Raw genomic sequence first — 23926 nt, 5'->3', positions numbered from 1 at the left:
GTTTAGAAGAGAAAATCTGTTTGAAGAGGCACATTTCTTGATCCACTTTAATCGCTGTTGTTCTTTTCCTGTGATCCTTACTGGTTACTACAAGGATGGCTGAGATTAGTTTCCTTCACCCACAGTTTGCAGTACTGTTCAAATGTCATAAGCAGCTGAAATTTAAATTCAAATTTGAACATGACAGTGAAACAGAACCCTCTCAGACTTTTCTTTTGTCCACAGCTCCACAGCAGTTCACAAATATCCACCTGTCAGTTCTGCCTAGTTACTTCTGCAAATCCTTGCAGTTAACCAAACTGTAGAAGTGATGGATCTTTTGAGAACAGGAAAATGAGTATATGGGAGAGAGACTCTGAGCATCTTTCTGAGTAAAGGCTGAATGTAGCCCTTGGGAGGTGAGACACGAGGATATATGCAAAATCTCATTGTCAGGACCCAGAGCCATAGAAAATCAGGTCTCCTGGTTAAGACAACCCTTAATTTAAGAGATAATGCTGACAGGACAGATTATGGGCAGAGGATAACAGTCAGCAGGTCTTCTGCAAAGGCACAGACTAAGAAAAGGCATTTTCAAGTGAAAGACCTTGATCCTGTACAGCAGAGTCTTGTGCCTCCCCTGCGCAACATCTGTACATACACCACCAAGCACCTGCCTGGTAGATGCACATTACTCTGGCTGCATTCACTCTTGTGCAAATACCTGGATATTTCCACCTCTTTCTTGACAGACAGGCAAGAGAGCCTCAGTGGGGCTTGCTTGGGAAGGTATGGAAAGAAGACAGACTGAGATCTGATTTCTGTGGAGATTCATTTCTCAGATGCACAAGTCAAAGTATTTCCAGTGCTCAGAGAATCAGCAAATATTTCAGGCGTAAAAGTTTGTGAACAGATTTTTAGAGCTGCTGAGGCTGTTTAGCTTATATTCACCCTTGGAAGAGCTTACATAGATAGAATTATCTGACATCCTCACTTGCTTTCTTTTTATTCTGGAGAATAAAAAAGAACCCTTTGCCCAGGTAAGAATGGGGGAAGATGTAAACAAAAGCCTGACATAATGGCAAATGTTACAATAGAAAATAAATACTAGGATAGAAAGATCTGAGTTACTGACTTTTAAAAACTTTAATAAATTGCTTTCCATTTCAATTGAAGTCTTTAGCTAACCTAGTGGAAATGAAAAGATGAAGAAGAAGCCAGAATGATTGTTTTAAAATCATTGTAATGACACTTTTGTTTTCAATGTATTAACTTGAGTTTTTTATCAAGACTGGAATGTCAAGTACTGACAGGTGCAGTAGGCACTGTGGATGAGTTTTTTTAGTGAGAAGTGAGTGATATGAAGATTCAGGCAGTTCAGCTTCAATCATAATACTACAGCAAGGCAATGATTTGTCCTGTATAGATTTTAAAAGGGGTTTGTTCTCATTGACTTGTCTTAAGTTCATGGAAATAATTGCACTGGCTGTTTTTTGCTTCATCAGACGTGCACACTCAGCACTTGAGTCTTCAGCTATTTGCAGTGGTTGCCGTAGCAGAGATTCAATTCATCTCTTTTGAAGTATTAATGTGGAACATGAGAGTTTCTGAGGGACCAGTTGTGTTACTCAGATCAATGTTTCTTTCAGATCATACTGTAGCATAACTGAAAGCCAAGTGTCTGATGTGATTAGGAAAACAGTTTCAGGGATTTGCTCTAATGCTTCTAAAAGTGGCCTTTTGATATCTAAGACTTATGTTTTATATATCCTCTTTGAGAGAACCATAAGAAAGATTTGAAGACATGGTAACTGTTTCTTGAGATAATGGGCAACAGCTTATGTGATAAAACTGGTACACGATCATTTTGGTTCATGCTGGTGCTCTCCTTGGCCTTCATTCTGCTAAGCATACCTCAGAAGCAGAAGCCACCTTGTGCCCATTACCCTGCAGAAGTGAGACAGTTCTCTAGTTGGAGTAATGAATGCCAACATGTCCCCATTTCATTAATACATTTTGTTTCATTCCGGGTTTTGGGCAAAACTGTTTTTCTTGCTCCCACTCAAGATCTTGTTGCTGGTGTGCTTTTAGACGTGAGACAGAAGGGGCAACTCTGCCTTGGACTTAACATCTCCCCTTTAGTTTTCACCTTCACCAAAAGATTGAAGTTAACATCATTTAACAAAACACCTCCTTTGAGAGTGTGGCTTTCACTGTAACAATAAATCAATGGGGACTATACAGCATCAGCCTTCTGATGTTCCACCTCTGTCTCCTTTTCAGCACCATTGTACTGAATGTTTGTGTAAATTCTGTGTTTCATTGTTTTTAAGAAACAAATCCAGTTGTGAACAAAAGTTCCCTCATAAGATTTTCTAGCTTTAATTCTCTTACCATTGTCCTAGTAAGAGCTGGAAAGAAAGGTCATTAATTGCAAGATATTCTTTTGCACCCATTCTCATTTGAAAGCCTCATGCCTGAGCATACAGCAATCCCAGACAGCCATAAGAGACATTGTTCTGCTTTAGGTTTGCAGAAGCTGTTCTTTGCAGAAGGTATTCTTTGCCTTTGAATGTCCTTTTAGCATGGAGTTGCCATCTCTGTGAACATACCACTAGATGTGAGGGTGGTCTCGTGCACAGGAAGCTATCCCTGCTGCTCACTGCTGTCCATACAGCAGGACAAGTCCCTCAGCTGTCTGCTGGTAGTGGCAAGTTGTATTTACAGGTACGGGAGAAACTTAAATATGTTTTCTCCTTTCTCTTCTGTGTTCCTTTTAAATATCTGTTTTCACATTTATAGCTGTTTTGAGAAGTGTCATGGCAGCAATTCTTCCCCTCCTTTCTCTGACTCCATACAAGTGAAATGTTCCTGTTTGGCAGAGCCAGATTTTGTCACTGACAGGGTGCAGTACGGGTGCAGCCTGAAGTATTACTGTCAACATCACTATGATCAATATTAGACCCTTTGGGAGTGCTGCAGTACAGTCTCCCCATCTGCCAGAAGAGGAGGGGAGGGGAGGAAGGGAAGGGGAAGGGGAAGGACCCAAATCTCTTAAGTCTGGGCAAGGGGGCCACACATGTTTTAATGACAGATACTTTTAAAGCTTGTTTGCATTTTGGTGATAATGTATTTTAGTATAGTAGGGGAAATGAGAAACTTCACACGTGGCGTCTGGAAATCCTTGTAGCTCACTACCCTCCTTGACAGCAATAATGTGGCTATAAATTTCCCCCAACAGAAAACATGTAACTGCATCAGCCATACCAGAAACAACCTTTCGTTTTCTTTTAAATGAATGTGTTGCTTTAAATCTCAACTTTTTAATAGCTTCATATAAACATTTGTGAGCCTCTGAGGTAAGTAAATATACTTCAACTTCTTGTTCTTATGTCATAGAATTATAGAATCATTTAGGTTGGAAAAGTTCCTTAAGGTCATTGAGTCCAACCATTAATCTAGCACTGCCAAGTCCACCAGTCTTTATGGAAAATCAGCCTATGGCTCTATTTAGTGTCTGGAGGAGTAGTGGTATATTCATATACATCTCACAAAATATGAAAAGGATGCTACACTTGCAAGCACTCTTGATAAGTCTCTGCGGCACTGATTTGATCTTCATGCATATGTTCTAGCTATGCCTGATGTCAGGTGGAAGTTCTGTGGCTGATCCAATGACTGTTTCTTCATGTCTTTTAATAGCAAAAACTAGCATGTGCTAAAATGTTGATAGTGGTGTGATTGCTAGGTTCAGGATGGATTTGCAAGTTGGCTGCAGTGAAAATGCCTATATGACCAATACATATACTAGAGAAATAAGAAAATTTAGTGCTCGGTGGTTTGTAAAACTAAGAAATTTGGTGCCAGCTGGCAGAAATTTAGGTACCAGTATAATACTCTGTACACTACCTGTGTTTCAGCCAAGCACTGGATGGCTATTTCTGTGCTTATACAGGCAGAAACTTGTGAATTAGGGAGATACTGATTGCATTGCCACTGATCTGAAAATACCCTTTAGCCAAGAGACTCATCTGAATTCAACCAAATGTTAGAAGGTTGAAAAACTATGCGGCATTTAACACTTCAAAACCTTTTTTCACTTGTCAGTTTCAGCCATGTCCCAGTGAAACCCAGGGCCTCTCTCTCAGTTGATAATGCAGTTCCCCATGTGTCTAGAAGCATCCAGCCAGCCACTGGCCAAGAAGTAAGTCTTATTCAGGGCTTTACTCATTAGGAAGTAGCACCTGAAAAATAACCTTCCCATGGTGTCTGACAGCCTGTGTGTTTGTTAAAGTCTGTACAGTAAGGGCCAGGCAGAAAGGCAGTGATCTGTAAAGCTGAACCAATATAGGATGGAGAGTTATCCTGGAAACAACGGAGGAAAGGGAAGGATGGGATTACTTATCCTTACTGTTGGGGATGAGAAGCAAAGAGCGTGCATTGCAAGAGGGAAGAGAAAAGTACGTAAAGAGCCATCATTCAAAAGAAATGCTGGAGACTACAGATTACCATATCAGCAGGTTAGACTAAGCAGATGATAAGGTTACATGAGCAAACTGAGAGCTTGGTAGAGGTAGAAATCTCTAAGTAGTGTTAATAATTGTTGAATGCATTTCCAGATCAGTGTGTATTTAAACTTCCATTCATTACTGCATGAGGCTGCCATGCTCACACCTCCTACCAGTGCACTTGTCATGAGTCTAGTGATGTGAGCTGTGGGGGCTTTGAGCCCTTCACTGCACGAAAGGCATTGAGATGCTGGAGCATGAGATGAGCAACAAAGCTGGTGAAGGGTCTGGAGAACAAGTCTTAGGAGGAATGACTGAGAGAGCTGAGGATATATAGCTTAGAGAAGAGGTGGCTGAGGGGAGACATGGTCACTGTCTACAGTGAGAGTGGGAGTCAATCTCTTTTCTCCAGTAAGGAATTATAATACACGAGGAAATGGATTCAAGTTGCACTAGGAGAGGTTTAGATTGGACATTAAGAAGAACTTTTTCACAGAGTTATTAAGCATTGGACTGGGCTGCCCAGGGAGGTGGTGGAGTCACCATCCCTGGAGATATACAAAAGATGCATAGGTGAGAAGCTGAAGGACATATAGCCTAGTTTAGAGATGAGCCTAGTTTAGAGATGGGCCTGGCAGTGTTAGATTAGTGGTTGGACTCTATGATTTTAAAGATCTCTTCCAACTGTTACGATTCTATGATATGACTGCACTGGCACTTTTTCCCTCTGTCCTTGTCCTAATGCCAGCCTTGGACCCACAACCCCCCATGAGGCATGTTGGAGCTGAGGACCAAAGTTCTTCTGCTCCTCATGAAATGTCTCTTTTTGCTGTCAGGATCAGAAGCCACTGGTGACTGTTCAGTATGATAACCATGCTGGCATGGACTTGGGCAGAGGGGAGATGTATCAAGTAGGAAATGGGATTGATCTTTCACATACCTGTGAAGAGGGTTGAGGGAACCAACAAGGAAACACGGCAGAGCTGCATCTGGAAAACCAGTCTCCTCTCCCAGTCCCATGTCAATGGTAATCAGGCACAAACTAACCTGACTGTAAAGTTTCTCTCCTTCTCCATCAGGCCTAAAGCAAGTGAGATTAAGAATTACGCATGAAACTGTGTCTGCAGTCCATTACTCTTTTATCCAAAACAAACAAAGGAAAGGTTTCCAAATGTATGCTTTTTGGATAAATGTTATGTGAAGTAAAGGCATGAGCTAGGAAGCAAGAGAAAGTGGTGATTTACTATAGAAACAAATAACTGGTAAAAATATTATAAATAACTGTCATTTCCTTTTGGTTCTCTGGTATGTCCTACTCCTTCAAAATAATTTTTCAAAGAGCTTTCCCATCATCCAAAGCACAACCACTTTAAGTAAAATAATTTGTGACAAAAATTACAAACATTAGGCCTCTAACACATTTGGCAGGTACATAAAGCAAAAGTTTCTTATGATCCTCCAAGATAACCCTGCAGATTTTGAAAGGGACAGATGGGTGTTTTTGATGATAATGAAATCAGCAACACAATATTTATACTTCTTGAGACATACTGAGGACTGCTGGAGGCCACGGAGTCTGGGGCAGAGGGACAGAAAGAGTCAGGCAGGCATTTTTCCTCCTGGTGAACAAGTGAGTTAAGAAGAATGCTTCCAAATTTAAACAAAATACATTATGGTGCATCATCATTTCTCTTCATAGCTAAGTTTCAAAGTTATCAACAGTATCTTCTGTTCTTTAACAGCCTGTTGTATTTTCATACCTGACTTCAGGGTGACATTAAGGTTTCTTTTTCTCCCCCTTGGGATCCTTCAGAAGTGCAGGGATATTGTTCTTCTCCACTTTAGCTCCAACATGAATGACCAGATGGAATCAGCAGGGAGGCAGGAATGGGCAATTGATCTGGACAGGTTCATATCACATCTGGAAGTACGGACAGGTCTTTCTTTAGGATAAAAAAAGAGCTAAAGGAGTCCTGATTTTAAGCATGTTTTGAGCCTGGGTTTGCAAGAAATTATTTACCCTGTAGCTCAAATATGTTGTGGGTCTCTTTTGTGGGTTTGTAATTTGAGCAAAATATTTATTGTACTATAGCTAGGATGACATTGTTAGCTATAAAATCTCCACAAAATGCTACTTTGTGCTTGTGAAATAACTGGGAAACCAAGGTTAGTGTTGGATGTATCCCAAGCTCTTTCATACGCTGGTGAAATGTTTCTCCACTTGGCCCATCTGCTGTCAGAAGCTGTCATCTAACACAAACTGAGTCCAAATACCCTGAACATAATGCAAATGTAAATACCTCTTTACACCTGCTGTGAAAATAAAGCATCTTAAATGCATGAGACACAGACCTCAACTAATTCATAAGCTAAATAAACAGTTTTTGCAAAGAGCTACATGAAATGCCAGCAAAGGGTCTGTGCAGCTGAAAATGAAGGCAGCTCCCAGGGTCCTCCCTTTGCTGCAGATGAACACTCCCTCCACAGGAGCCGAGTAGTGGGACCCCGTCCCTGACTGTGGGCTCTGGCATTGATATATTTTAGACAGCCTCTGAATCTGACCAGAACCCCCTTCATTGAGTGAGAGAAGTGACTTGGTCTCTTAAAATCTCATTATATTAAATGCTGAGTTGAGAAATCATGTCACAGCTTTCCCTGTTTGTAATGTCATCAGCGAAAGAAATTTACCTCCTTAATGCCTCAGCTTTGCCTTGTATTAATGCTGCTATAGAGCCTAGTGGAATACGTCACAAGTCTGACTGCAGTCCTCTGTTAACATGGATGAGGGGTTCAAAACTGTGTTTGGCAGTACAGACATGGTTTTTAAAATGTGATGGATTTTCTGGAGACTGCTTGCTGCCTGCAAACTGGATGTATGACCCTTGCAAAGAGGGGAGCCTCTATTGCTTTTACAGCTTATATTTTCCAGACAAATCCTAGTTGCTCTCTGCAGGACTGAGGGAAGGTGGTCCATGGATGTTTCTGGAGTTTCTACTTCTGTTTGCGTACTTCTGTGTGCTGACTTGTTCATACAGATTTCTTTCAAAGCTACATTCTATAAACAATATAATGCTATCCTATGAGTCTTTCATTATGTTACGTTGTGCAGCCATCCCTGAGTCTTTTACATACCATCGCTTTGTGCAGTATGAACCTGGTCAAAAGAATCATGCAATATTTCAAGCATCTACCTCTTGAGTCACACTCACACACCAGAACCTCAGTGAAGCATCCATACATACTATTTTTTTTGGCCTTTTTGATCATCTCTCTCTGAACTCACAACACTTTTTTTGGGTACATGCAGCTTAGAGACATAGCAGCATTAAGATATATATACAATTTTAAGCATTTAGAACATTGTAGTTGTGTAATCTTTTAATATTAAGCATGAGGGGAAAAAAAATATACTGTTGTAGTGATAGTTGAAGTGGATTTCTTAAAGAATAAACAACACAAAGCAAACTGACATCCAAAATCTCTCTTCTGGAGATGAGCGTTACTTAAACAATCATAATTCCTTTAAAAATGAACTTCATTTTGCCTGAGAGAACAAACAGAACTGGAGCTACCTATTGAGAAATTCTATTTTTGCTAATTTTTATCAATTCTAATGCAAATAGTGATTTTAATCCCCTTAACTCATCCATCATGCATGACAGGTCAGCCAGCCCATTGTCTGTGTATTTGAAGGATTCCTGTCCAAATCAGACTTTCTGTCAGTACACTGGGCAAGAGTCTTCTCTTTTCTGAACTGCTCATGTAGCTGAAAAATTGCAGCTGCTTTGGAAAACAACACAAGAATTACTTATGCACATGGAAGTCACACAGGGTCTTAGCAGATAGGTTACTAAGAGTTCCTATCATAGCAAGGGAAAAAAAACCAGAATGTCAGATTAAGGACATCTAGGGTTTTGTATAATCTATTAAACATCTGTAGCTGATCCAGAGACATGGCAAAGGTCAAGTTTGGGGATTTTTTTTTTTTCCTATGGGCATTTCTTTTTATACTCTATAGCCTAAAAATTGCTGTTTGTCTTGAAATGCATTTTTAGTTGCAGTAAAATAAAATTTATGGTGAGTAGAAAATAATGTAACTACAAGAGAGCAAAAAAATTCCATATATTTTTGTAACATTTAAATTTTAATTAAATGAGGATTAGAGTAAATTGTAAAACCTTCCTTTGTTGAGACAACTGACACTGACAAAATATTAATTAATGAGTATTCAGAGAGATCTCTGGATCGCTCATCTCTCTTTTAAATATGTTCTGACCGTGTTTTTAAAAACTCAAAAGAAAATTAATAAACATTGCCCATGTGGAATATTTCCCAGTATGAAGACCTGCCAAACTGAATCCAATGTATTGCATTAGTGTCAACGGAGGCTTTTGAACCAGATGTGTCTATGGGTCTTTTTCATTGTTATTTGAGGTTTTTTTCAACTGAAGTTGTGATAAAAACCAACAGGGTAAGACTTGACATGAGGAGACTATCTTTCCATGCTACTATTAGGTCATTTCCCTTTTGCTGTGCAAATTCATTTGCGGTATTGCTTCAATCTGGGATCACTTTATTGTTGTTGTTTTTAATACAATACACAAAAAGTTCTGTTCTTTGGAAGTATCATTATGATATAACTTCAATGAGTCATTGTAATTGTTCACTAATTAGCATCCAAAGGGATTATTTCAGTTATTTTGTTTCTCGGGTCTTTTCTTTTCTCTGCCCTCTTGGGCAACCCGGTTACAGTACACTTTGCAAGCAGTTAATTTGTATATAATAATATTTAAGTGGCTTATTGTAATCTGGTGTGTGTGACTGCATACACACACACACTGCTCGGGCAGCCCGTATAACCCATTTTAGGAACCCTTTGGCCTTTGTCTTGTCCTGAGACAGCCACTTTTGTGCATGGTCAGTATCAAAATTCAGAGCCAGGGCTTTGTCTCTTGAGGAATTCGTGCAGAGTTAAGCAAAAAGCTCTACCAGGTCTGAGACTTTGGTTAATTCTTTTTGCCTCCACCCCGTTCCATGGGGGACTGTGGGGACCTGCCTGTGTCCTTGGCTGTGGGTGAGCTGGGCAGCCCCCGCCCTCTGACAAGGGCCCGTGCAGAGAGATGGAAATTCTGTGCTTCATGCAGCTTTGAGACCGTGAAAGGCAGCTCCCATTCTCTTCCACAGGACTGGAGGAGTTATCTCCTGTCTTATATTCCCATCATTAAAGACTGCCTAAACTGAGTGATCCCACAGCTTTGGGCTAGGGAATAGTAAATTCCCTAGATAGAGTCTCTGTTCTTTGAGCTATTACATATACTGCTGCTCAAAGAGGAAAAAAGTGGAAGGAATCCCTTGATTCCTTTGTGTTTGCACTGGCTTACTTGGCAATTAAAAATACATAAGTAAAACAATTGCTGTGAACTTGCCCAAAGGGCTACAATAAATAACATCCTGTGTAAGTAGTACATAAAGTGCGCTCTATGGTTTTGAGTGAAATGACTGTGTTTGTTTTTAGGGTTGTTGGTTGGTTGGGATTTTTTTTTTCAGCATGGTAACACTTGGAATACAAATAAGCTTATGTTTCTGTAATTGTGGTAAACATATTTTAAAAATCACTGTTTGATCAACAGCAAATATTACCAGTTCAGAGGTTAAATGCTGTTGTTGAAGCCCTTCAGGGAAATCCAGCAGAAGTGTAAATATGGCAGAAAAAGCTAAACAATATGGCAAAGGAATATTTGCTGACTTAAGAGTGCAGGATCAACACCAATATTTTTCCAGTGATGCTAAACCTCTTGTAACTGCTAAATTGGATTTGTAGTTGAATGAAGTATCAGCTGCTGTTGGACAAGCCCATAAAGGGCGGACGGCTGGCCTTTTGTAGGCAGGGCTTAAAGGACGATTGATATGTTTTAGCACTTTTGGGATTATTGTGATTAGGAGGAAGCCATTCTGAATGATAGAGAAAAGGGTGTAAAAAACACAGTCCACAGCTGGTAAGCAGCATGTGTTTGCTATAAGGAGAGGTCATGACTAGTTGATCCTGCTGGTTCTGGCGTTGATTGACAGTCAAGAAAACTTGATATTATGAAGCAGATCCTTCTTTTTTCTCCTCCCTTTTTTTTTTTCCTTAAAGAAATGACGCTTCTGTTGTGTAAAGCCAAAGTATTTTCAAAATCTGGAACGGTGACTAGTTGCAGGATCAATGTTCAGAGACACAGCTGCAAATTTGGAGTTGTTAAAATATCATCTAGAAATTAGTATTCAACCCGCCTCTGTGAGAATAGTAAGTAGGAGTTACAGAATTAGCTCTGGTGTTTCTGTGTTTGCCTTTTTCATATGCGTTAGTCTTAACTAAAACCCTCTTTGCCACATAGTAGAAAACTTATGCTAAGTACGTGGAAATTTCAAGTTTGCTGAGCTTGTTAACTATTGTGCCTCTTGTATATCGAAGATATTTAGCAAGGAATAATATGTGTAAAAAAATATTCTACCATCTGGAAAAGAGTTTTATCATTTTCTTTCTATTAAACACCTGGCCCAGAGAACATGTAGGTTATTTCATCTTATCTCCTCTACCCACTTGGAAATGTAGAGCTTCAGGGTTTTGGGTTTTTTTCCTCTTTTTTATTTTTTTTTTTTTGTGAGCAGCCATCCGAAAGCTCGCAAATGCACATTTAAATAGTTGGATCTCTGACTCTTTTTAGTGGGGCTGTACCTCTTTCAAAATTTGAGTTTAGCATACCACACAGGAAAGAACACAAGCTTGCCAACTCCCGCTGAGCGTTTTTTCAAGCCTGTGAAAAGAATGAATTATTCAGCAGTAAGCATGCTTACAGCTGGCCATTTGGGAGCTTTGATGTGCGAATCAGGCGGTTGCATGAATGCCCTTATTGTCATGTTATGTGTACACAGTGTGTGAATTATTGAAAATAGTGAGGCCTGAGCCTCATCTGGTAGAGATTACAGTGCAGGCATGCTGGGTGAAGGTCTGTAATTGAAAATCCCCAGATGCTGTTTATTTGGCCTGTGTCACGTGGCCTTCTGCAGAAAGCTTGTCTGAACAAAATGCTGCCCGCCTGGGAAGCGCCGCCCAGCCCCCTCCCAAGCCCTTGCAAAACCCAGTGTGCGGACGACTTAAACACCTGCCCATAATATTTTTAAAAGCTTAAATTAGATTTGCCTATAACGTTTAAATAGAGGATGCCTTACTTAGGGGTTTAAACTGCTTAGCCAGTTGTTGACTTGCAGAGCTCTTTTATCTACAAGAGGCTTTTTGTTAGCCAATTTAGCTTTAAAGCGTCTTCAGAACATGGCACTGGCAAATTTTAGGCGAGCTCTCCCAAAGCTGAAAATTCGGAGCAGAAGAGAGACAGGGAAGAGCAGCTCTTCCTCCATGGGCTGTGAGCCTGGCCACCAAGCGCCCCATGACCACCTTCTGACTGAGGAAAGTGATCAAACCAGCCCATCCCTCCTGACGATGTCCACACATGGACTGTCACGACAGATTCAGCCCGTGCTCAGCAGCAAGACAAAGGGCTTGGTGCCATTCACAGAGGCTGTCCCAGGAGACCACCTGAGGTGGAAAGAGCTCATCAACAGGCTCATCATTAAGCAAAATTCCCACGAGCTCTCCAAACTTGGCCCTCGGACACATGTGCAGCACTTTGTGATCAGCAGACCATCATAGTGGCTTCAAGCAGAGGCAATCGGAAATGGAGTTTACCAAAATGAGCTGAAAACTGCCATGGAGAAAGTACAGCCATGAGTGTGACTTGGGAGGTGTTATGTTTGTGCAGGTCTGCCCCCAGACTTTGTGCCCAGGATGTGAAATACCTGTTTTGAGCCACAGTCTTGTGGAATTTGGACACATTCATGGTACACCATTATCTGAAAAAAACAGGCTTTTCTACTTGGTTGTTACTTGAATTGTTGAATTGCCAAGTATGAAAACTTTGTAAAATTAGCTGTTCATTTTCAAATTGCTAACCAGCTTGATTTCCCACACTCGCCTATTTTTATCACATTCAGATAGTGCTTACTACTGGGATCTGGGAAGGCGGAGGTTTAATTTGTATCATTAATGTTCTAAATACAGATGCCCACTCCCACGCCATGCAACCAGCAGCTCCCAGGGCCACGGTGTGCCGGCTTGTGGCTCCTTCACCAGCAGGAGCTGCATTTGGGCAGCAACACCTGCAGCCAGGACCCAGGTAAAGGGGTCCAGCATGGCAGAGGACGTATCTGCAGCTCACACGTGTCCTGGTAGAGCTGCCTGTGGTGATTTTCACTTCTGGGGGCTTTGCATATTTGAACAAGTGGGGCCAAACTCACCCTTAGCAGCAAGGGTGTCACCCAGGAGCCTGACAGAGACCTTTATGGGGCCTGATGCTTGGTTGCTTCAGGCTGCTTTTGGAAATAGTGGGGGAGGTTTCCCAGTACAAGGGCCCTCTGTTAGAGCAACAACTGCCTCCCCCAGGGAGAGGCGGGTGGGAGCCTCCCCACTTTGCAGCTGCTTCTACTTATTTTGAACAAGAGGAACAGAAATGTCAGTCCTCTGTGCCGCCTGTGAGGTGTCTGGGATCACCACACACTCCCTTGTTAAGGGCAGTGCTCCTCAGGGCTGGGGCAGCAGTTTGGGAAGGTGGAGGGAGCCTGTGTCCTGATGGCTGGCTGAAGCAGGGTTGTCCTGGAGGCATGGCCATTGCCCTGCGGGGCCAACAGTGAGACTTTGGCGTCCTGTGAAGCCTCATTAAGTTTTCCAGCATCTGCACTGTTTTCGAGCTGAACCCCATTTTTACTTTCCCCCTTGATTAAAAAGAGGTTCTGTTGTGTAAATGCTTCTTCCTCAGCATCAGTCCAGGGAGAATTATAGTTTGCAATTGCACTGACAGTTCAGAAGGCTATGACAGATAAAGCTTGAATTTAAAAGGGAAAAAAGAAGCACAAGAAGCAACCTGTATAAAGTACTTGTTGTGATCCTCTCCTGGTCTTTTCAAGATCTTTGGAAAAGATCCATGCTACGAAGATGTTTTGTCTGACCAGGCATCTCCCCATGCCTCTCTGATACCTGAACCAAAACATTCAAAATAGGAGACTGTCATAGCGGATGACAAGAAGGAGATGAACATTTACAGTTCATAAACCTGACCTCTTCTGCCAGGCAATCTTCCAAATATATATGACAGGGAGAGAGAGGGGAGGGTGTGTATGGAAAGTATTTCCACAGCTGAGCTCTTCTTGGAGAAAAACAGATGTATTCATTAGTGAGCATTTTCACCCTAAGGTTCCTAATGGCCAGTTAAAGAAGTTCCTTGAACCTACATTTGTTTCAGACTCTTTTAATGCCCAAGAACAGGAAAGACTGTTTTCAGGGTTATTAAATAGCCTTCCTTTCTTTAAAATCCTCTCTGGGCTTTAGTGGATCTGGAGATAACATCTTTCATGTTAGCTTCTGTCAGAGTTGGTAAAGAAGAGCACTAGTGTTTGGTAGGTAATATAAAGGCTATAAACTTCTAATCAGGGACATCCTTCTTGTGTGTGTTAGGCAGTGCTTATGTTTTTGTTTATGGTGTTTTGGCAGTTCAAAAAAGAATTTAAGTCTTTTCGCATCACTGTGACTGAGCAGAGGTATTTAGTGAGCATCATGAGGCTGCAATATCTCCTGCTCTGGCTAAACCTGATGCATGTTTATTTGCTGTGTTGAATGTAAGGCTGTTGCCTCAACCACTTTGCAAGGTTCCACATAGAGTTCCTCTTCTCTGTAAGTTAAGTCCAATTATTCTATCCTGGTGACTCTTCTTGAGCCAGGCTTCAGCTAGGCTTCACCTTAAGGAGAAACCATCACTTTGCAAAACCACAATCTTCTTGGGCATACCTCTGCCAGGCTAAATAGCAGCTAGAGAAACTCCTTGATTCAATCCAAACCACTTTGTGGATGGACTTGGGCTCAACTGGAGACAGCACTTGACTGGTATTTTGAAAAATACGGTCTAGACTTTCAGTGCTTTTGGTGATTTTTATAAGGCTGTTTTTCCTGTCAAATGGCTGCCTGGGAATCTGAGTTTTCCTTTAAAAATACTTTAGCTTTTTAGCTTTCTTCACTGGGAAGAAAACTGGGAAACCGTGAGAAGTTTTAACCCTCCCTCAGCTACAGCTGAGGGCTGTGTAGGACTGCCTTAGTGAGCAAGGGATGGCTGGAGTGATCTGTGCTGTGACCACGTGTCTGAAACATCCTCAGTACAGACAGAGGGACAAGAGATGGTAAGACATCCTTTAGGTCACCTTATAGAGGCTCTGACCTTACAGAAACTACTGTAAAGGACAGCCTGACAACACTTTTTACATCAAAAAGCTAATCTGAGTGCTTAGTATTTGTACATACTTAAAGATATTCAAAGAATGTACTTTCAGGGAGGGGGAACATCTCTCAATTAAATCTAAACAAGCATTTAGAAATACAAAAGTGCTCGTACTACCTACCATACTGGTGTTTGGAGGGATATGGTGATCTCTAATCGTTGGATCTCAGAGGACTGCTCTTGCAGGCTGTCATCCCTTTGGGCTTCTCGTTGGCAGGTGGTGAAATGCATCTTGTTTTTCTTTCCATTTTTGTGCACCTCTTTACTGTCAGATAGCTTAGTAGTCGTTAAAGGAACACTGCAGAGGCATAAGAAGTACCAAGCAAGAAGGTTTTGGAAAACTCTTGTCCAAAGCATGTTTAGTACGACGTGCCATCATTGTAGGCTTTTCCCCCTCCCTTCTTGTTGCCATGGCCTCAGGTTCTCAACCTCTCTGTCTTTCCTTTCCCCAAACTGCATATTTTTCCACTGTAGATCTTTTCCATCAAATATCAATGAAGAGTAGAGCAGCTCTGTTTCTTTCCATATGCAGCACCTGCAAAGGGATTTATGGTCCCATCACTGAGGTAGCTCCTGTTACAGCAAAAGGACATTGAGAGATAGCCACCAGTAGGAAAACTAACTCTCCGTATTTCGAGAAAGAACATGAGAATAGAGAGACATGGAGATTCAGCATTCCATAATTTCACCCCATGAACTCAAAGGCTCTTGTTCACTGCAAATCACAAGTACGTTGTGGGCACAACAGGCTGCAGAGCTTTTGCCCAGCCAAAAGACAAGGTCCTTGCCCGAAATGAGGTAACCAGCTGCTGCTCTGTTTGCATAGGGAAATCCCTCATTTGTGTGCAGAAATGTTGCTTGTTTGTAACTGTTTGCTCACAGGAAATTTACCTCTTGAAGTTTGTCCTGAAGAGACCTGGAGAAGAGTTACAAACCTCATGTTGCCATTACAGTGGTGTGTTGCATGAAACTTGGCACATGGTCCATACCAAACCTGGAGAAAACAGAGGTCTGCTCTGAAGCACATTGGTACTTCTTATTCTGGCATCCATTTAGAAAACAAACCATGAAAGAGACAGGGACCATTAGACATTTTTACAAAGGGTGTAAAATAAGGGGGAAACATGGGAGGGGGGGTAGGAAAATAAAGATCCGGTTTGACTAATTGGGTTCAATCTTCCAGTCAACAAAATGCCCTTCAGACAGGCAGGCTGCTTCAAAACTTCCCTGTCTCTCCCTCACAGCCTTAAACGGAAAGCATTTTGAGTCTCTGACTGATACAATAACTTTCTACACTCCTCAGCTATGTATTCAACCACTTTAAAATAACTTGGTGGGTGACAAGTTATTTTCTTAACCTCCTCATTTTCAGCTTGCTACTAAATCAGTTTTCTCATTATCTACACACAGGCTACGTATTCCCTGTGCTAAGTGCAAGTAACTTCATAACTTAGGACTTGTTGAACAAGTATATTTAAGTTATTACAACTCATAGAGAAGTAACATAATATGCAGCGAAAATAAACAGGGCACCACATAAAACTGTGTTATCTTCCATGTCAGCAATATTTAGGAAGGAAGTTGTTTGGAAAGAAAATGTTAGTTTGTATTAGGTAGCACAATGTGTGACTGAAGAAGAGTCAAATAGCCATTTTAGAAACTTGGAAATACAATACATTGTCAAGAGAAATAGAGCTCTGAATAACAAACCACCGTGTTGATCTGTCCCACAGCAGCAGGAACCGAGGCACCACAGGGTGACCACTCTTATGTGTAGAGTTAAGGGTGTGATTGAGAACCTGGTGAACTGGGACAGTGATTTCTGTCAGTGGGGGAGGCAGAGTGCTTCCTGGCAGGACAGATTTTGCTCTCCTCCATGTGGAATTAAAACTTGGAGAAAAGCTGATGGGAAACTGTAACATGTGGATGATTGGCACTTGGGCTGGTGTGGCACACAGTGTTCTCAAAGACAGCTGCTCCTCCCAGCAAGGGGCCGGGGGGCAAACACCGCCCAGCGCCGTCGGAAGCAAAACCAGAGGAGCCCAGACCTCGTGTCAGCCCCCAGCATGAGTGAATCTCCAGCAGGAGATCATCTTGGGCACTGCTTCTAGCCAAGGAGGTGCCTCTGCCCACAAACGACTGTAGGACTTGTGGGAAAACACTGAACCCTCTGCATGGTTTGTGTGACACATGTAAAGTCTGTTAAGGAGAAGAAAGAGAAATACTGTTGAACAATGAGAAACAGCAATAAATAGTTTGCAAAGGAAAAGTGGAGTAGGTGTAAGAAATCATAAGCCTCATATGCATGGAGCTCATATGTTTAAATCTGGTATTTTTTCATGGTATTTATGGATATGATGCTGCTTGTCCCTTATCATGAATTTTTCTTTGTTTCAGGTAGGAATGAATTGATAGCCAGATACATCAAACTTAGAACAGGGAAGACACGGACCAGGAAGCAGGTAAAATAACCCAGTGGGGAAGTATGCATGTCAGTTGAATGACAAAACATAGCATTTTTTGGCTGCAGTGGCTGTCTGTGCTTCAGCTCTGATGAGATGATGTATTGACTTCACTGTTCAGATTAAATACATGCTGTTTAAAAAATGTTTTTAACTCTGGTTTTTAATGTTGAGTATTAGGCAGTTGAAGATGAATTTTTTATTAACCTACACGTACATAAAGCTATTATCCATTGTATTTGGGAAAGAAAATATTCCAAATTTCAAGCAGAAGCGTAAAGCATTGTGTCTTATTTCTCTGTAAGGACAATTACAGAATATTATTATTTTAAGATGGTGAATGATGGGACTTCTAAAAGTCCATCCAATTTGCCTATATAATAGAGGTTATGGTCCTGGGATATGAGAGGTAAATAAACAAAAACTATGTAGCAGGACTGATCATAATTGCTCTTTTGGCTCATGGGCAGCACTTGCTACAAGATGAAAAAATAATTGAACAAAAAAAATTCCCCAAAAGAGTCTTCAGGCTCCTGGTCTGTGACTACTGTAAGATGTCATTCATCAAAGAGTCAGAATAAACCTCTAACCAGCCTTAAGTCTTTTTCAGATGATTATCACATAACCATGAACTTATCTCATATGACTAAATCCTTTTATTCACGATATCCACAGTGATCAGCAGCCTCACAGAAGGCACGTGCTCTGTGTAGTTTACATGGTGGTTAATAAACCCTTGGGTTGTTCCAAAATGCTTTGCAAATGGCAGAGCCCCCCTCGCTTTCTCTAATGCCAAGTACAAGATTCCCCTTCTTCCCACCTATGTGCGTGACCGAGGGGAAGGCAGGGCCATGCACACGTGTGCCATGAGCCTGCTCTAGCGCTGGCCTGCTCCCAGTGCTCAGACCTAAAGCACTTTGAACTGGGTGATATTTTGCCCTGGGTGGTGTCCTTTGTCAGTTAGGAAGAAAACATGTGTACAAGGGATGAAAAAAGACGTGAGAAAGGAGAGAAACTGCTGTGCACGGAGACAGAGCAAACAAAAGATTGGCAAAGAAATCTGAAACAAAAGACAAAGTCCTAAGTTCTGCCCTACTATGCCCATGTGAACTCCAAGAGGTCAGGGGTTACACTGGGATCTTAAAATTGCATCATCAGTCAAAATGCAGACATTAGGGCCAAATCTTTGGCCGGCAGGTGCTGGCAGAACTGCAGTGAAACCCAGAGGTCTGTGATGGCTTACCTGTAGCAGTGTTCTGCCTTTGTACTTGTACATCCCACGATAGCAATTCAGAACATTTAGAAAAGTTTGATTGTCATTATTTTTTAGTTTGAACTGAGAAATTAATTAAACATTACAATTATGCTTCTTGCATAACCTTTAAAACGTCCTACTGAAAGCAAAACAAATGAACATGTGTGAAAACTTGGTCAATGTATATGACTACAAAATTGCTTAGTAAGCAATAGCATAACTCTGAATTACTTCCAACTGCTTCCTGAGATGCTTCCTGAAGAAGTCTCTGAAGGTGGCCTCCAGGTGCTGTGCTCATTTATGCCTTACAGTTTGTTTTCCCTACTAAAAGTATGGCCTCTTTGGTACTATTGTCATGGAACAGTCATACAGAGGGAGGAAAATCAAGCTTTGTTTCTCCTTTTTTTTTTTTTTTTGCTTTGTTCTTTCCCAGGCAGGAATTGTAACTAACTTAGGAAAAATGTACAACACCTGCTATGGTTTGCCTTGGATTACACAAGAATAGGAGATTTCTCTTTAGCGGTTTTTACCATTACTGCTGGTTTTAAAAGTTCACGCAGAGGGCTGTGGGATGCTGAGCACTACTGAGCGATGCTGGGCAGCATCATGAAACCTTCATCATCAGTAGCATGGATTTCAGTACATGTCTGAGTTAAACAGGAACATCAGGCTGGGCCCAGACCCTTCACTGCATGGACAACAACTTCTGGCCAATAACTGGTCTACAAATTCCTTACCAAAATGTAATGATGATGGGCCAAACCTGGACATCACTCAAGCTGATGTCAAGTTACTGGTCTCCACTTACATGAGTGTTTTGTGGACAGATACAATGCTGAGATTACAGAGGAAGCCAGCACAGGTTCAGGGACCTCTCTTCTACCAGTATTGTATCATTTGTGCCAGAATTTAAAGCATTTCAGTGAGGTCAAAACACAGCCTGAGGCTCCTCACTGGAGTTGCAGAACCAATAAATAATGGATAAAACTTCTCAGTGCCAAGTTATGTCTCAAGCCTAGTGGCAAATGGTCAGAGTGGGCATCTGCATCCCTGGCAGATGGGGTAGACATCCTGTCAGCTCCCCGTGCAAGAGTGCAGGGCCTGGCCACGGATGGGAGCGGTACCAAAGCACGTGGGCTGCGTCCAACTGCGAACTGTGTCTTCTGTCTTGTAGCTGAATGCACAACCTGGTGGGTTTCACTATTTTTTGTTTTACTTTTTTTTTTGTTTACTTTTTAATTTTTTTCCCCCTTAAGTCACTGCAGTGATGACCTGTATTGTTAAGCCTCAGTGCTAAGAGCTCGGTATCTGGCTGGGAATGTGGTATCTTTAACGGCAGAGCTTACTGAAGGTGCAAATAACTTCCTCCCCTCAGAAAAGTTATTTAAAAAAAAAGAAAAAAACAGAAAAGAGAAAAAATAGACATTTAAAATTTGATTTGCTTTTTGTTTTTCTTTTGTTTGTTGTTTTTTTTTCCCCTATAAACCTGAACAATGTAGGTGTCTAGTCACATACAGGTCTTAGCAAGAAAGAAAGTTCGAGAAATTCAAGCCGCCATTAAGGTACGTTTGGCTTGCCCAGTTGTAGGGGGCTTTTCATCTCCATGGTTACAGGCTTTTCCTTTGTTTCCTCCCTTCCCCTACCCTGCAGGTGTCTAGTCACATTCAGGTTCTTGCCAGAAGGAAATCTCGTGATTTTCATTCCAAGCTGAAGGTATGCGCTTTTCTGCTTTTGGGCTTGTGGTTGCTATGCCTGTCCCTTCCTCCTCCCCGCGGTGATGGCGAGCGCCTGGTGCTGCCGTGCCTCTAACCTCGTTTTCCTGCATGTGGTAGCTGTCTGTGTCTCTTTGTGTTTAATCTCCGGTTTCTGCACTAGCATCCACATTAAAAACGTTGTTTTAACACTGTCCAAATGCAAAGTAAACTACTCCTCGTAACACCTCAGCACCTAAACCTGATTTTTAACCCATTAGTCTTTTTTTTTTTGTATTGTTTTTGGTGGGTTTTTTTAAACAGCCAAGTGCTAAGAGTGTATTTAAATACACGGGGGTTTTGTGCAGTTGTGTAGATGCTTTTTCTTTTTTGCTTTTTCCAGAGGGGTAATTGGAGTAATTGTTTGCCATTCCCAAATGTTTTTTGTCTATGCTTTTGAAATGCTATCAAGAATACTTAAAACAGTTTGTTTATTCTAAGTGCCAGAGAGCACAGCTTAACAAGATTGCTCTAACTATAAGGTGTTTCTAGAGTACAATCTAGTATCACCTCAAGTTACATACTATTTACAAGATTCCCTGAAATTTTATTTTTTAAGTAAAATACTGACATTTAATCTTTGGAGAGCCACAGTCCTGATCAGGGAATATTAAGTATGTTTGCTTAATCTAATGTGATGAATTGTACATGTCCCCGTTTTTCCTGCTTTCCATAAAATATATTCTAAGATGAAAAAGAAACTCTTGGAAATGCTTAACCGGGGTTTCTTGGATTGCTTGGTTTTTCAAGTTTTCCAGCTGAGATCTTGGGACCTTTTTTGTTTTGTTTTCACATTACTTTAAGGTGGAAGAGAGAGGTTTTGCTGTTGATTTTTTTCTTTTTTAATGAAAAGTGAAGGAACTTGTAAATCTTTTACTTTCCTGCTTTTTGTCTCCCCCCCCCCCCGCCCCCCCCCCCCCCAGATGAGAACAAGTCACGTTTTTGTTCTAGCTGAAAAGCAAAGTGTTTCAGAAAGTAATTTCACAATACTAAGTGGTGAGCACTGCGGATGCTTACCACGATCCTGGAACTGCAGCATATAAATAACAGCCTGGCTTTGTAACAGGCCTCCTTGAAGAAGCACTGGGTTTTTCGTCTGCAGTGGGCAGCATGCTGGCAAGCTTGTATGGCTGTTGGTGGCTGGCTTTTTAGCTGCACTGGCTGAGCAGTTGGGGTTCAAAAAGAACAACTAAGATGACTTAAACATACTGCTTTTTAACCAAGGGTGCAATAATACAGAGATATGTAGCATTTTAAGCTTAAATTGTCAATCCTTGATGCCTAAAAATAAGTATGTAAATAGATGGCCTTACTTTCAGAGGTGCTCAGCACCAGCAGCTTTCAGGGAGATTTATAGGACTGGTGAGTGCTCAGGGCTACAAAAATCAGGAAGCCCACTTAGACATCAAAATACAGGCTTAGGAGCCCTACAAAAATGTTGGATTTTCTGTTCTAAAATATTTCCTTTACTGAATGCCTAAAATAGCTTAAAATACTAAGACACTTGTAAAGAAAAAAAAAAAAAAGTACTGCACCTGCTGTCTGATTTTTATTGAGGATTTCCAAAGAAGGAAAAGACTAGCTAAACCCTGGTAATATTTGAGAGCCCTAGCGTAGATGCCATTTGTAGTAGAGATCCTGAGGTGTTTTTCATTTTAAGGAGTCAACTGAAGAAGGAAAGATCTGTTAGGGCACCAAAAGATGTTGTAAGGGCTTGAGACCTGCTTCCCACCTGACCGTGGGCTGCAGCTCCCCAAGAGCTCTGTAGGAAGTGAGGAAGCTGCCATTTTAGTGGAAGGAATTGCTTGCTTCAGGAAGTGTCTCCCACCTCCCCACCCCCGAAACTCTGCTCAAGCATTTGCTTCAACTGTCCACAACTACACAGTGAGGACAGAGTGCACTCTGGTGAAAGAGGTTTGCTGTCCCCTGGCCTTGCTGTCCTCCAGGCATCATTGACAGCAAAAGCTGTCCCGGCCCTTCCCCAGCAGGTCTCATTGGGCAGTGTCTCATGGTCAGCTCCTCCTGCCTCTGCTTAGCCTGATAGGTGCCCAGAAAAGGTGAAGGAGCCAGGCTCTCCCCATCTCCTTTTCTTTTTCTTGCCATTCTTGATCTCAGTAGACAAGTTACCTCTTGCACAGGCTACTTCCAGAGAAGTTGCAGCCTCCCACAGACCTTTTTTCATAGAAGAGATGAAGCTTTGATGTAAGAAGATGCTATAAGTGAGACACCTTGATGAGAAAAAGAGCCCTTGCTTTTTCTGCCAAAGAGCTACAATTATTCCCTGGAAGTGGGAGAAGTGGTTTTAGACTCGAGATGGAACCTTGCTCCTCTGGACATTTTGTTAGAGCCACTGGTTTTATCATTCCTGTATTGAACCATCTGTGTGATCTGGTATCCTTTGAAGACTGCCAGAGGAGGACATCACTGGTGTGAAAGGAAGACAAGGTGAGTACATTGAGGCATTTACAAGTGCTCATCGTTTCAACGGGAGCCGTTTTGACAGCAGCCTGGACTTTCTCATCAACCTCCTCAGGAAGATGATGGACTCTTGCTCTCCTGGAGTGAGTGCTGCCTGTGTTTTCTGATAAAGAGGTGACCAAGAAGATAGCCAAGGGGAACACTGCTTCTGACCCAGCCCAATCTTGCCCTTTTAACAATGAGCTGATGCTTGCAATTAGTCTGTAAGACCCGTGATTGATGGCATCCAGGGGAGCAATTATACTTCAAAAAACCCCACATGCATCTGATGTCAAGTTTCCTACCTACAGGATGAGGGGAAAATACTCAATGGATTAATGCAGAGATCATTCATTCTGGTCCATAGCTACAAATTCAGTCAGCTCTGACCCAAAGCCATCTGTGTCTCTCATGTTTCTTTCTCTTTGCCACCAGACATCCTCTCTGCGACCTCCCAGGCATACATGAGACAAGGTATTGCAGAGAAACTGGTCATTCCCTGTGTGTCAGCACTGCTTTAGAGGAAATAATCACAGACAGGCTGTTGATGACTGCAGGGGCACAGCACAGAGGCCCTTATCCCCCAGCTGACATCCATGGCTAGCGATTTTCTTCATAATACCTTTTCTTATCTAGGATGTGGCCAATCTGTCCCATTGACCTCAGTTCCTAGTCTGTGATGCAGGGTATAACAACTCTTATTTCCCAAGTACCTGCTGAGTTTATTTCATACCAAGAGATCTTTATGTCTCACCTTAGTTTGAATCCTGCTCGTGGTGAATAAAAGGCAAATGTTCTAGTGTTCATCCAAATGGATGGAAGGATTTTGAAGCTATCTGCAATGATAGCATTAGATAGAGTATTACTGACACTTACCTAATAGGTTGAAATCTCCCGTGCATTGCTTAAAGTCTGCTTGGTCCACCAAAGACCCTTTTCTTTGATAAGTGCCTACAGTCACTCTGGATGGATGGATCCCTAGCCCACAAGAAAGAGAAGTTTTGCCCGAATATGCTGTTGCTGCATTTCAAGACCACCGGTAGAGGATGTCCCATCAGCTCTTCAAAAGATGTTGTACATTTTCATTCTTGTTACAGCAGGGAAAAGTTCGTATTATAGATATTTTTATCTTTAGTTTCTAAAGTTATTAAAA

General features: G+C 41.7%; 1 protein-coding gene across 4 annotated transcripts in view; it reads left to right on the top strand.

Annotated features, from left to right (window-relative positions):
* Nucleotides 1-23926, top strand: part of TEAD1 (TEA domain transcription factor 1) — a 158612-nt gene that overhangs the window by 94407 nt on the left and 40279 nt on the right. For 2 of the 4 annotated variants that reach the window (XM_061999374.1, XM_061999372.1), the window contains 2 exons: nt 17246-17310; nt 20065-20127. In XM_061999374.1, the coding sequence (XP_061855358.1) occupies nt 17246-17310; nt 20065-20127 (128 nt within the window). Of the gene's footprint in view, nt 1-17245; nt 17311-20064; nt 20128-20215; nt 20279-23926 lie in introns of all 4 variants that reach the window. The other 2 variants (XM_061999373.1, XM_061999375.1) reach the window with 2 other exon arrangements.

Source organism: Colius striatus, chromosome 7 (assembly GCF_028858725.1).
Source record: "Colius striatus isolate bColStr4 chromosome 7, bColStr4.1.hap1, whole genome shotgun sequence".
Lineage (NCBI taxonomy): Eukaryota > Metazoa > Chordata > Aves > Coliiformes > Coliidae > Colius > Colius striatus.
This window is presented reverse-complemented; position numbering and strand designations above follow the sequence as displayed.